Source organism: Rhinolophus ferrumequinum, chromosome X, assembly GCF_004115265.2.
Source record: "Rhinolophus ferrumequinum isolate MPI-CBG mRhiFer1 chromosome X, mRhiFer1_v1.p, whole genome shotgun sequence".
In the NCBI taxonomy this organism is placed as follows: Eukaryota; Metazoa; Chordata; class Mammalia; order Chiroptera; family Rhinolophidae; genus Rhinolophus; species Rhinolophus ferrumequinum.
In genome coordinates, this window is record NC_046284.1 from 44,917,258 (window position 1) to 44,931,752 (window position 14,495).

Here is a 14,495-nt window from a genome sequence, read left to right on the forward strand (position 1 = left end):
GAGAGAGAGAGAGAGAAACAGAAACAGAAACATCCCTTGGATTTTACTTGCTACTTGGAATTTAATCTTAAAATATGTTAAATGTATAATGGTTTTCTAATTCAATGTCCATGGTTCAATTATATTAAAATAAAATTATTTTTGTAAAAACTTAAAAAAATATCAAGTCTAGTGGTTTTCAGTCAAGGGTGTGTGTATGAATGTCACCTGTGGAGCCTTTGATCCATCTCAGACATAAAGAATCAGAATTCTAAGAACTAGAATCCAGAGATGGTGTTTGATTTAAGCTCTGCAGGTGATTCTCAGGCTCACCAGTGGTTAAGAACCATAATCTAGTCCAATTTACTCATTTTTAGAGATGAGAGAACTGAGGCCTGAGGAGTTACCCACAATACTCTTACTTATCTTCCTGATTCTCTAGTGTCCTGGAAATCTTTTCACAATATTGCTTTGTGTACAACACTGTAGAGAGAGAGGCATGAACAGACAGGGAGGGATTAGGTTACACATTCAGAAAATGGGCCAAATTGAGTTTGAAGTTCTCACTGCAGTTAATAAGATTTGATAAACCGTTTTTTATCTTTTGATTTTTAATAGATAATATTTTTTTAAACTTTTTAAATTTATTTTAAGTGTGTTTTTCCAGGACCCATCAGCTCCAAGTCAAGTAGTTTTTTCAATCTAGTTGTGGAGGGCGCAGCTCACACTGGCCCATGCGGGGATCAAACCGGCAACCCTGGTGTTAATGAGCATCGCGCTCTAACGAACTGAGCTAACCGGCCACCTGAGAATGTTTATTTTAAATCATTTATCATTATGTCAAAATCTAATAATTATGTGTTCATTTAGCAGTTTCAATTTTTAACAGAATAAAAATGTGGTGCTTTTTCATTTTAGCAAGTGTTACTCCAAATAGACCAACTCCTTCGGACATGGCTATCGTCATGTATACCAGTGGATCTACTGGCCGACCTAAGGGAGTGATGATGCATCATAGCAATTTGATAGCTGGGATGGCAGGCCAGTGTGAGAGAATTCCTGGCCTGGGGTAAGAGAGAATCATTGAACATTCTTCTTAGAAATTAGAGCTCATGTTCACATTTTCTAAACTCCATCTATATTGAAATGATAAGGTTATTGACATTTCTAATTTACAGTGCCTTTTTAAGATTGGCTAACATGTTTCTTTTATTTTGTTTTAGACCAAAGGACACATACATTGGCTATTTGCCTTTAGCTCATGTCCTAGAATTGACAGCAGAGATATCTTGCTTTACGTATGGCTGTAGAATCGGATATTCTTCTCCACTTACACTCTCTGACCAGGTGACAAACTTTTCAGTTTATTGGCATGATCTTATTAAGTTCCACTGTTTGGCTGAGGACATATTGCCAAAACATGACATATTTTAATTCAGCTAAAACTTCTTCCATGACTTCAAAAATACCTCTCAAGAGCAATGTGTAGCTATAGTAAATAACCTTCTGGAATTGTTAGCATTGCTCGATGTACATATTTTATTTAAAATTATTTTGAAACGAATAATTTCTTTTATCTTGTCTTTCTCTATTCAATTTTATTTTGGAGAGGTAGGAGAGAGAATATAAATACACTGAGCCTTTTTGACATTTTGGCCATGGCACTGCTGGGTTTTTGGGAGATGTATGTCGATGGTAGCATTTTGGCCCAGTTTTGCTCTGAGTTTTCTCCAGAGTTGTGCTGTCCAATACCATAGCCACTAGTTACATGTTGAAATACAGATTAATTGTAATTGAATCAGAAAATTCAGTTTCTCAGTTGCTCCAGCCACATTTCAAGTTCTCAGTAACTACATGTGACTAGTGGCTACCATACTGGTGAACACTTCCGTCATCGTGGAAAGTTCTATTAGCACTGCAGCATGTACTAAGGCAGCTCTCAGCTTTCTACTCTGAGTCAGGCTTCTCCCTTCGCCCAGTTGTTCATAACAGGAAACCCAACAATGGGTAGGGCTAACTCATGTTTTTTAAGCCCATTGAAATCACATATCTAATACCTACTGTCCGCAGTTCTGTTTCATTTCTTTGGAATAGCGGCTATAGAAAAGCTTCAACTAGATATCGGGGGTAAAAAAAGAGCTTCTAAGGGAGCTGTGGGCTTCAGAATGCTGAAAGGTAAATTGAGTATCGGTAGGAATGACTTGATTCTCTGTATGACTTCTACCACTCCCATCACTGGAGGCCCAGCTGCTATTTTTCAGAACCCCAGGCAATGCTGCCTTTTATTTGGGAGTCTCGATGGAGCATACATTTGGTAAGAAGATGTGCCCTTGGTGTTCACAGTTAGAAATTGTAATATTAGGTTGTGCAAAAGTAATTGTGGTTTAAAAGGTTAAAAACAATTGCAAAAACCGTAATTACTTTTGCACCAACCTAATACTGTTTTTGTAGAAACGCTGTTTTAGAAAGAGATTAGATAGGTTGTATAATTTTTAGACAAAAAAGTTAGGTACATTTTTTTGAGATTATTTTGAGATTGCAACTGTCTTTTTTCTGTGTTTTTTTTTTTTGGGGGGGTGGGAGTGGTTGTTTGGGGTATAAACTTAAAGTGCATAAATCTTAAATTTGCTGCTTGATTAAATTTAATACACATACATACATACATACATACTTCTGTGATGATCACCATCTAGATAAAGAAAAGGAAGAGAATGTTTCCAGATCCCAGAATGTCTCCTGTGTCCCTTCCTAGTAATTACCACTATCCCTCCCACGGATAATCCATCCACCTTTTAAAGTGGCTTTTCCATGAAAAAATGTTCTTTGTTCTAAACAACTACCTACCTACTTTGTACTTAGAGTACAACCTCTTTGTAAGATAGAGAGCAGCTGTTTTCACCAGACCACTCAGTTAAAAGTTCACATTTAAAATCTGCTAGAATAGTAGTAATGGAGAGAATAAGTAAATTATCATGTAAACTAATAAACAGGACTTGATTTAATAAAATCAAAATAGACCTATGAATAAATTGTGAAAAAAAATGTAAAGAAAAATCTGTGATGAGTACATTTAATGCATTTGTAGTGAGTTTTTCTTATGTTCAGATGTTTTCAAAATGTGAAAAACATTTCAGTAAGTATTGAGTATGATTCTTCTCCCCAGTGGGGAAGTTCGGAAGCTGGAGACTAGCAACCTTTGTTTTCACTGCCTTTCTGATAACAATAGCCTCAGCGTGGCGAAAGAGGGCAGTCAGAAACTGTTGCTGGTCTGACTTCATTCTCTCTGTCTTTTAGGCCAAGTAGTACATTAAAAAGTCTGTAACAAAACTGTCAGGAACATTCGCACCTAGCGTATTTCCCTGAAAATAAGACCTAGCCAGAATATCAGCTCTAATGCGTCTTTTGGAGCAAAAATTAATATAAGACTAGGTCTTATTTTACTATAATATAAGACCTAGTATAGTATAATATAATATAATATAATATAATATAATATAAACATAATACCGTGTCTTGTATTAATTTTTGCTCCAAAAGACACATTAGAGCTGATTGTCCGTCTAGGTCTTATTTTCGGGGAAACACGATACCTTTTTAATAAACTTTACTATAAAGAGTCTCAGTCAGACTAGGAATCTAAAATCCAGGAGTCTTCCTCACATAGGAAATCAGAAAAAGGTCGGAAACCAGAGGCACTACAGTGGAAGCCAGCAGATGATAGTGATATTGTCATAAGTAGGGTTACTGTGATCATAATAATGACAAGAAGAACTCAAATATTACAAAGAATAATAAAGAAAGAAGGAAGGGCTCCTTGTGGCTACTGCTCTCTGTAGCAAATTTTGGTCAGCAGCACATAGAGGGCAGCTCCAACTTAAAGGACGTTAAGAACCCATCTTTTTCTCTACAGAGCAACCCTCCATGTATAGTGTGCATGCAGGGTGTAGGTTTCCACTTACAGATGTACGCATGTAAAATAAAGGAGTTATTTTATTTTCTCCATCTGTCATAGAAAAGTAGGATAAAAGCTATTGAGTTCTATCAGCAGAACCTTCTATATGGCAGAGCTGGTGATACTAGTGGATCACACTAGTTTTTAAGAGCTGGTTTTCTTTTTGCCTGTGTTGGTCACGGCTAACACGTGATACAGCTGAACTTACAGACTAATGATCTACATTATAGCAGATTTTTATTTTTATCTACCTCTTTCACTGGGCAGCTATCAATTTTTCAGATCACCTACTGATCTCACATTTGAAATCCCAAATAGTATTTGTATATATAAGAAAGAAAAGAAGAATGTGTACACATTTGCGTATACGTGTGTATACCCCAACGTGATCACTGGCAGTGTCTTCAGTATTCTGTCAACCAAAATGTTACCAAATTAGTATTTCTGTATGTTAATTGATGTTCATATTGGTGATTTTGAGATGTGGCTTTCCTTTTTGTCTAATCAAGTATAGTTAAAGTTTCTTCAATTTTGTTGTAGTGTTTGATTTACCTTGGTTGAGGTGTTTTGTTGAAAATGTGTGGTCTCTCCTATGTTTGATGATAATGTTATTAATAATTCTTGATTTACCAAAATATCCCTTTCTCCTTGATTCTGGATCAGAGTTTCCCCTCTAAGGCAGGCTGAAATGTGCTAGAAGAAATAATCTATAGGATAAATCACTAAAGCACGTACATGCCAGACTTATAGGGTATGATAGTTATAATGGGTAACTCACAGAGCAGTAGAAGATCAAATTCCATGTGTAAATTGATGCCTTTGTTATTGTTAATATTTGAATTATATCATTTTTTGCTAAGGTTGGTTTCCCTGATCCTATTTACTTTTTCTTCAATGTAGTCCAGCAAAATTAAAAAAGGAAGTAAAGGAGATTGTACTGTACTAAAGCCTACGCTCATGGCAGCTGTTCCTGTGAGTATGGAGTATAAATGTCATTTATTGCTTGTACTTTGACTTTTTAAAAATAATGTTTTTAAAATGTAGATAACACACAATATTACATTAGTTTCAGGTATACACCATAGTTATTCAACATTTATATATTTAAAGACGTGATCACTATGATAAGCCCAACAACCATCTGACACTGACCATATCATGCCATCAAAATATTATTGGCTATATTCCCTGTGAGCTTTGTTCTGTTCTTTAATTTGGGACATGTTTCTTTGCCTCCTCATTTTGGCTGCCTCCCTGTGTTTGTTTCTAGGTATTAGGTAGGGCTTCTATGTCTCCTGATCTTAGTGGAGTGACCTTATGTAGTAGATGCACTGTGGGGCCCAGTGGCACAGTCTTCCTGGTCACCTGAGCTGTGTACTCCAGGTGTGTCCTTGTGTGGGTTATGTGTGCCCTCCTCTTGTAGTTGAGCTTTGGTTGCTGTTTGCATGTCAATGGGAGGGATTGACCCTGAGCCTGATTGGCTGTGAGACTGGCCATGACTATAGTGGAGGAGCTGTGGAGCAGGGGCTGAACCTATAGAGTAGGATTTGCTTTAACAGGGCTCTGGTGCCTGCCCAGTCTGTCCTTTGGGTGTGTTGTTCTTAGAGGTGGCCGGGTGATACTCGGGCTCTGTCCGAAGCTGGCCTCCAGGCATGCCAGTTCTGGTGCTTCCTGGGAGGGCCCCACCACAGCTTGTATCTTGCCAAGTTCAGCCACAGCCTGTACCCTGCCCAGGGCCACTTGGCATGAGCCACAAAGCAATCCACAGATGGCTACCACCCATGCTGGGCTTGAAGGTGCCTCAAGAGGCCAAGCCATGAACTGTGGCTGGCTGTGGCTAGTGTTAGGTTTAGGGCTACTCAGCAAGTGGTACAGGACATGTCGAAGCCAAATGCTGCTTGTTTGGGTTTTGTGAACCTTTGAGATATTTTAGGAAAGTCTTCAGCATGAGCCAAGACAGGCTGTTTTAATGGGAAAGCCACTGGAATGGTTTGGATGGGCCCAAAAGTTGGGTGGGGCAGAGTTTCATGGAATCACCAGGGTGGGGTGAAGGAACAGTGCTAGCCAGGTTGATAGAGACTCAGACATGTCGTCTCCCCGCGACTACACGCCTGGAGGCAGGAGGGCTCAACAGTGAAACAGTGGATTCTGCCAGCTCCTCGAGCAGGGAGAAAGCTGCCCCTCCAGCCTTCATCCTGTAGCCGGACAACTCAGTTCCTCCCCATGTGTCCTCGGTGCCTTTTGAGCTTCTGCCCCAGCGCTGAAGCTTGGAGTGAGTGAGTCTGTCAGCAAGTAAGTCCATGCATGGGCCATTTAAGAGGAGCATCTTGGACTGCAGCTGTCCTGGTCTCACTCAGCCACACGCTTCACTGGTTTTCACAGCCAGAAGTTACGGGGACTAATCTCCCTGGCACTGGAACCCTGGGCTGGGGAGCCTGGTGTGAGTCTGGGTCCCCTCGCTCCTCCAGGGACCGGGGGACTTCTGCAGCCAAGATACCCCTCAAACATGGGTGTGGGTTTAATGGTCAAACATGGGTGTGGGACCAACCCATTCCGCGTCTCTGCTCCTCCTACCAGTCTCAGGTTGGCTTGTTTATGTCCTTAGTTGTAGGGCTTTGGTTCAGCTAGACTTCAGTGATTCTCAATGATGGTTGTTCTGTAGTTTATTTGTAATTTTGATGTGGTCGTGAGAGGAAGCAAGCATAGCCTTTATCTACTCTGCCATCTTGACCAGAAATCCGCACTTGGACTTATTAAAAAGTAATATTCTTACGTATTTATGTACATTTTAAAATAACTTTACTTCATTGTAATTATGGCAAGTGTGTTCCTTAAAATCTTAGGTAAGTATGGAAAAGATGAAATGCCAAACTTATGAAATGTATGTTTGGTAGTTTGCTGATACTTGAAAATTAGGTGATGAAAATGACCAAGTTCAAATTATATAGTGTGAGGACTTGTCATAATATTTTAAAGGTAGAATGTACTCTGAAGATAATTTTAATTGCTTAATTCAAAAAATGAAGAAACCTAGGCCATCCTGGAGAACTGAGGCAGCATTTGTAAGGTTACAGAGCTGGTTAGTGACAGCTGAGTTTAGAATCATCCAAGCCTCCTGACCCTTATGGTTGCTAAAAAAAACCTGTCATTTGAGAGAGCTCCCAAAGAAAAACAGTTTCATTCCAGATACTCAAAATTCTTATGTGAAATACTGCCTTTTACAAAAAAAAAAAATAAGATGTTACGTTTTATAGCTTTGTAAATTTGACAAATTCTGAAATATTTAACAGTGTTTCAAATTATATATATTAGGTTGGGCCTAAAGTAGTTCCGGTTTAAAAGGTTAAAAATAATTGCAAAAACCGCAATTACTTTTGCACCAACCTAATCAAATATATTCTACCACTTTCAGGCTTTGGAAACTTCAGTGGGGCTGTGTATCACTACTGCTTGTATTATGATCAGAGTTTAAAATCTTACCCCAGTATCTTTCACAGAATTGTTTTTGCACATGGAAAGTCTGAGATTACAAAATGAAGTGTTCAGACCAAATTTTTCTAAGAATTACAGATGGAAGGCACTTTGTGATTTTTTTTTTTAACTTTCTAATGACAACATTACCAATTAACCGAAGAATTAGAGTAGGTCAGAGTACCCTTTGCCTTTTCTTTAAGGTGCCTTATTTAAAGGTGCTGTAGAATTCACCAAGCTTACAAACTGAAATGACGGTAGTAATAGGTAGGATAGTACTTACTGTGTTCCAGACACTGTGTTAAGTGCTTTAGGTAGATTATCTCACTTAATCTTCCCTAAGACTCTGCTAGACAGGTCCTGTTATCCACATTTTATAAAGAGGAAAGCTTGGATGAGGTCACACAGCCCATAAGTGGTAGAATTAAAGCTTGAACTCGACCGGTCTGATCCCAGAGTCTTCTTAACCACTGTGGCTATTTAAGATTGTGTTGTTTTGTTTTGGGAAACAGTATGTTGCCTTTATTACCCAAAGTACAGGAATCCTTAGTAAGCCCTATCAGAGAACAATGTTAGGGAGTGGGAAGGGCTGAGGAGTCTAGGAAGTAATGTTTAAATTTAGGCTGGAAAGGGTGAAAGGAGTTAACTGATGCACAGTGTATGTTCCAATTGCCCACTCTCCATTCTTCTTTATGTCTTAGGAGGCTAACTTCTGTTAATGAATTACCAGGGCTTGCGTGCCTTCTGATTTCTGGTTGGTTACAGCCAACTGTTGACACTTATGAGAGATCAGATGGCAGGAAGAGAGTAGTCTGCATACTTACTGCCTTTGCTCTTTCCATTCTGGGCTGCAATTTTGGGCAGTTGTCAGGCACCCTTTGGACAGTCTCTTTCCCATTGATTGTACTCAGGTCTTTCCCATGGCTACAGTACTCATTCAGGTTCCAATAACACTTTTCTCCTTCTCCAGGCCTAAAGATTGTTAATAATCTCCCATGTTGCTAGTCCACTAATGCTTCACCAAACGTTTTTTGGTTCCCTTAGTTCCTTGCACTCCTCTATAAATAGAATTTAAAAAAAAAAGACTTTATTGACAATTGGTTTTGGTAGGTTCTGTTTTCTGAGTTTGTTCTTTTCCTGAGCTAGAATAAAAGATCCAATTAGTACTATAAAATTCACAATGTGAGAATTCACAATAAGTCACTACTTCTTATAAGCAGTGACTCAATTGAACATCATGTAATATTAGGGTAAGGAAAAAGATTACTTGATGTGCTAACAATAAATCTTGCTAACTTGTTGCAACTGTATTGTGTTCAAAATCCTTATGTGAAATACTGCCTTTGAGGCCTTTCTGTCCCTGTGATTGGGTATTTGGTGTTGGGAGGAGCAGTGGAAGCGCTGTCAGTCTCACATCTGTCTCACTCCCATATGCTTTTTTTAACCCAAAATCCCATACACTTTTAAGAGTGATAGTTACAGGATGTCAAAGCTCTTTTAGGGAACTTGGGGATTTCTGAGTCACAGATCTAGACAAATACTTTAGTTATGCAATAGTGATTCCTTTGGTGGAAATGGAGACAACATTGTTTCATGCATGCATGCCATGGTAGCCTCCCCAACCTCCAGCTTCAGTTGAGATAAAAGGTACATGTAACATTGTATAAGTTTAAGGTGTGCACCATTATGATTTGATACATTTATATATTATTGTGAAATTTTTACTATAGTAAGATTAGTTAACACATTTACCAGCTAACATAGTTACCATTTGCGTGTATGTGTTGTGGGAACATTTAAGATTTACTTTCTTAGCAACTGTAAAGTATACAATATATTGTTGTTAACCACATTCATCTTATAACTGGAAGTCTGTACCCTTTAATCAACATCTCCCCATTTCCCCCACCCTCCCAGCTCCTGGCAATCTATTCTCTGTTGCTATGAGTTCACTTTTTTTAGAGTCCACATATAAGTGAGATCATACAGCATTTGTCTTTCTCCTCTGACTTACTTCACTTAGAATAATGCCAAGGGATGGTTCTGCTGTCCTTATTTGTGAATGGCTCTTTATCTTTGCCCCTCCTTTTATTAAGAGTCCTTCATAAAGTTATTCATTGTAGCACAACTGAATTTACACTAATTGCTATTTAAAATGTTTAAAACTAGGTATTTATAAATAGGTGTGCTTTCTTTATACAGTATTCTTAATTTGTGCAAAGTAATTTCAAACAAAGCATAATTCAGTGAGTCTGGGCTTTTTAGTTAGTTTGTTTTGTTTTTTATTTTGTATATATTACCTTGGGAGTCAATATATCCCAAACCTAGTCCTCCTTCTAATTTTCCAAGGTGCTGTGACCAAGAATCCTATTCTTTTTTTCCCCAATTATTATCTTAGCTTGTATTATAATGGTATAGAAATGCCTAAATTACAGGGACGTAAGATTTTTAAGAAACTGTAAAGCTCTTCATCATGTAAGAGTCACAAGTTAATAATAATAAAGAGAAACATCAGGATTAGACCAGATTACTTGGCTGTTTTGGTGCTATTTGAGAATAAGTGAATATATTTGAAAGAACAGAATTTTGAGAAAAAATACCTTTATGTGAGAGGTGAATGTTTATATTCTATGTAACATTTAAAATTTTTTTTTAGATAATCTAATATATAGAACTGGAAGAGACCCCTATTTAGTCTTTTTGAAATAGTGAGCAAGTCAGTGAAATTTGTTATATAATGAATATATCCATTATACTAAAAACTTATATAAGATATTGTATATAAGATATCTTCAACTAAAGACTTTCTCAATGTTGGTGTATTCTTTTCAGATTATTGAAAATTTTGCTTACCTTATAGGAAATCATGGATAGAATTTATAAGAATGTTATGAGCAAAGTCCAAGAGATGAATTATATTCAGAAAACTCTGTTCAAGATAGGCTATGACTACAAATTGGAACAGATCAAAAAGGGATATGATGCACCACTTTGCAATCTGTAAGTACATTTTATAATTTGAGCCTTTAAATGTTTTTGTGGTTTTACATCTGGAAGAAAATTAAGTAAATGGCAAGTTAATTTAATTTGAGCATCACCGCCATGATCATAAGGTAGAATTTCTTTTGTATTTACTTTGAAGCATCATTGCTTATACAGCAAGCAGAGGACCCTGAACTCTGATCTTGGCAATTTAACAAATTTTAATAATTGAATAAATATTTAAGATTGAATTATAAAATTTGGTCTCAAGAAGAAAAGCTAGAGTAGACTTTTGAATCAAGACATTAGAGTTTAAAAAGTGGCATTTCTAACTTTAAAAAGTGATTTTTAAGATTTAGTCTGCATGAAGATTTCTTATTTATTGTTTTCATGAAATAGTATAAGGATGTGAATATAAGTTATTTTAATTTTATTTTTTCCAATTATAGTTGACCTTCAATATTATTTTGTATTAATTTCAGGTGTACAGCATAGTGGTTAAACATTTATATAATTTACAAAGTGATTCCCCTGACTATTCTAGTACCCACCTAGTACTATACATAGTTATTACCATATTATTGACTATATTCCTTATGCTTTACTTTACATTCATTCCCATGACTATTTTGTAACTACTTAATACCAATTTGTACCTTTTAATCCCTTCACCTTTTTCACCCCAGCTCTCCAAACACCCTCCCACCTGGCAACCATCAGTTTGTTTTCTATCTATGAGTCTGTTTCTGTATAATAGTTATTAGGTTGGTGCAAAAGTAATTATGGTTTAAAAGGTTAAAAATAATTGCGAAAACTGCAATTACTTTTGTACCAACCTAATATTTTAAATGTGCTGGGACATGGAGGTGGGGAAGCATTTTTCATTGGAAGTGAGATAAGATAGATGACTAAATGTTCCAAAGATAATTTAAAAATTTCTTCCTTTGACATCATCATTTTCTTTTATTTACTGTGTGTCAAAGCAATTTCCCGAGAGTGCATTTTTTTTTTTTGTTTACATGTTTGAGAGTTTATTTGTCATTTTTTTCAAGGTGTTACTTTGTTGCTTTGTTAACCTCTCATTATCACCATGGGTCTAAAATTTAATGTCTCAACCAAAGTTGAGAAATCGTTCCTAGAACTTATAAATTAGCATATTGCCAAGAATAATGCATACATGTACTAAAATAATTTATCCTCCCTGTTATTAAGGATACTCTTTAAAAAGGTGAAGGCTCTGCTAGGAGGGAATGTCCGTATGATGCTGTCTGGTGGCGCCCCGCTGTCTCCTCAGACACACCGATTCATGAATGTCTGCTTCTGTTGCCCAGTTGGTCAGGGTTATGGATTGACAGAATCATGTGGTGCTGGGGCAGTTACTGAAGGTAAGCGTTTTTAATGTGGCAAACAATCTTATATTGGTCGCTACTCATAAAGCCCCTTTGATCATTTTATACTTCTTAAGTAATATCAGGATTCAGTGCAAACCTACATAATTTTAGTTTTAGAAACTTTTAGTTCACTGTCATATGTACCCTTTATTTTTAAGTCTTGTATATATTTATGCCACATTGTCTCAAAATTTTGTCACCCTGGCCCTTTAATCTTCTCTCTCTAAATGATCACTTCCTTGGAGAACTACACGCTTGGAATAAAATACTACTTTTTTTTACTCCTTCACAAAGCTATTGTTGCTCTGACTTATTGTTTGTTTTCTCTTCTGTTATTTTCAGCAACGTATGGTAGGGTTTCTCAACTTAAGCACTATTGAAATTTTGAACCAGATAATTCTTTATTGGTGGGGGCTCTCCTGTGCATTGGAGGATGTTTAACAGCTAGGTAGTAGTATAATAGTAACCCTCTCACGCCAGTTGTGACAATGAAATATCTCCAAACATTGCCAAATATTCCCTGGAGGGCAGAATCACCCAAGGTTGTGGTACAGTGGGTACAGGTAGTAGTGATGCGTTTCTGGGGGGGGGAGGGGCGGGCTTGATTGAGGGAGGGAGGGCGGAGGCGTGAGTGCGTGAGGGAGTTAGGGATGGTAGGGGGAGGATTAACTGCATTAAGTAAGTCATTAATTCTTCCTCAGTCGTCATTCTGAATTACGTACTTCCTTACTTCTTCCTTCCTTCCTCCTTTCCTCACTCCCTCCCTCCCCCTCCTCCCTCCCTCCCTCCCTCCCTCCCTCCCTCCCTCCCTCCCTCCCTCCTTCCCTGCCTTCCCTGCCTTCCCTGCCTTCCCTGCCTTCCTTTCCTTTCTTTCCTTTCTTTTCTTCTTTCTTTCATTTATTTTGGATTAGCCCACATAAGCTTAAAACTTAATGTGTCCAAAATCAATCCCAAACCATTTCTCCATTGCCAAATTGTTTGTGACAGTGGTGTTATCATCCTTAAAGTCATTCAGGACATTAGTTTTGAAGTCCTGATTGTTTTTAATTTTAATCTCTTTAACTTTCATCAGATCTTCCCATTTCTTCATTGGATCACTTCTACCCCTACATGCCACCTTTGGCATCCAACCTTTTACTTCACAGTGCTCTGAGGTAACAGCCTTTCAACTGTTGTGTCTGCTTCCATTACATCACTTCTGATTCATCCTGTATACTTCTGTCAGACGCATCCACCTGAAACACTGCTTTTCATACCTGGTGAGCCTAGCTTTCAAGACATCTTTAATCTGGCACCGTTGTGCCTACCCATCATTATTTTCCATTTTTTCCCCACCTGTATACACACCTAGCTCTTCTCTCCAGACTAACCAGTCTTTTCACCTTTTCTCATACAGGCATTCTTAATCTTACCTCTCTATATTTTCTGTTCCCTTCTCTTTGAGTGCCCTTTTTTCTAACTGGTCATAGCCATCTTCTAATGCACAACTCTTCAATTAAGTCTTCCCCAACTATTTCATTTTACATAGATCTTTTTAGTCTCTAAGGTACTGTTGTACTCACCATCAGTATGATGCAGTTTTAGTATTTAAATGTGTTCTAAATTTCTTCCCAGGTACTTTGTAAGCTCATTGAGGGCAGAGTCTCCTTATCCTTATATTGTCCTCACAAATATTTAATACAATGCTAGGTACATAATAGGCTGTTGATAAGTATTTGATTATTGCTAGCAATTATCACAAATTACAAAAGGATAATATCATCGTCATCTTTGATAATGGCAGCTAACGTTTATTGGACAATTTATTTTTGCCAAGAAGTGTTAAGCACTGCCCACATATCATCTCATTTAATCCTCACAAAATATTTGTATGTGAATTCGGTTCTGTTACTATCCCCACTTAATAGATGAGGAAATGGAGGCTTAGAGAGGTTAAATAACTTGTCTGAGTTACACAGCCAATGAGTAAGTGATAGAGAAGGAATTCCAATCAAAATCTGTCTTATCAGAATCCTAGGTAGATAATGGTGGAGCCAGCTTTTCTCCTTTAACAGATTTTTATACTTAATTGTCTGAAATATAGCATGAGAAGCAAAAATGATGTAATGACATTGGGATCAATTGCACTGTTGAAATGAAATTGACATACTGAAAAATGATCACACTTCGTACTCTTCTTTCTATGGCCTCTTTTGAAATCATTCACCTAGCTCTAACTCCAGTATTCCTGTTATCACATTAGTGCCAGTCTGGAATTTGATATGCGAATAATATCTTTATTGCTTTTCCCCCCGCATAGTTACTGACTATACTACTGGAAGAGTTGGAGCCCCTCTTATTTGCTGTGAAATTAAGCTAAAAGACTGGCAGGAAGGTAAGAATTTTATGACAAGTGTTACTCATTCTAGATATGCTGAAAACCATTTTGCCTAATGACTTCCATTTCTTTAATGTATTAGGTTCTGTTGTTGCTTGCTCCCTGTGCTTTCTTTTTCCTCAGTAACATCTTTAGATTCTCAAGAGGAAAAGAAAATCTCTAGAATCGAGGCATGATGATTCTGAACTTGGAAATACTTAATATGGTAGAGAAGAAAAAATTCTTAGTGGGGCAGTCCCTGGGGTAGAAGGATGTGTATCATTTTCAGTGGATAGAGTGACTAATCATACACACACACACACACCCCTTCTTAGATCTTGACCCCAGCAAACATTTTCATAGT

At 37.5% G+C, this 14,495-nt stretch overlaps 1 protein-coding gene across 7 annotated transcripts in view; it reads left to right on the forward strand.

The window, feature by feature from the left end:
• Nucleotides 1-14,495, forward strand: part of ACSL4 (acyl-CoA synthetase long chain family member 4) — an 89,326-nt gene that overhangs the window by 61,082 nt on the left and 13,749 nt on the right. For 6 of the 7 annotated variants that reach the window (XM_033104595.1, XM_033104602.1, XM_033104621.1 and 3 more), the window contains 6 exons: nt 898-1,048; nt 1,203-1,326; nt 4,832-4,903; nt 10,263-10,402; nt 11,597-11,769; nt 14,075-14,149. In XM_033104595.1, the coding sequence (XP_032960486.1) occupies nt 898-1,048; nt 1,203-1,326; nt 4,832-4,903; nt 10,263-10,402; nt 11,597-11,769; nt 14,075-14,149 (735 nt within the window). The remainder of the gene's footprint in view (nt 1-897; nt 1,049-1,202; nt 1,327-4,831; nt 4,904-10,262; nt 10,403-11,596; nt 11,770-14,074; nt 14,150-14,495) is intronic. The other variant, XM_033104612.1, reaches the window with a different exon arrangement.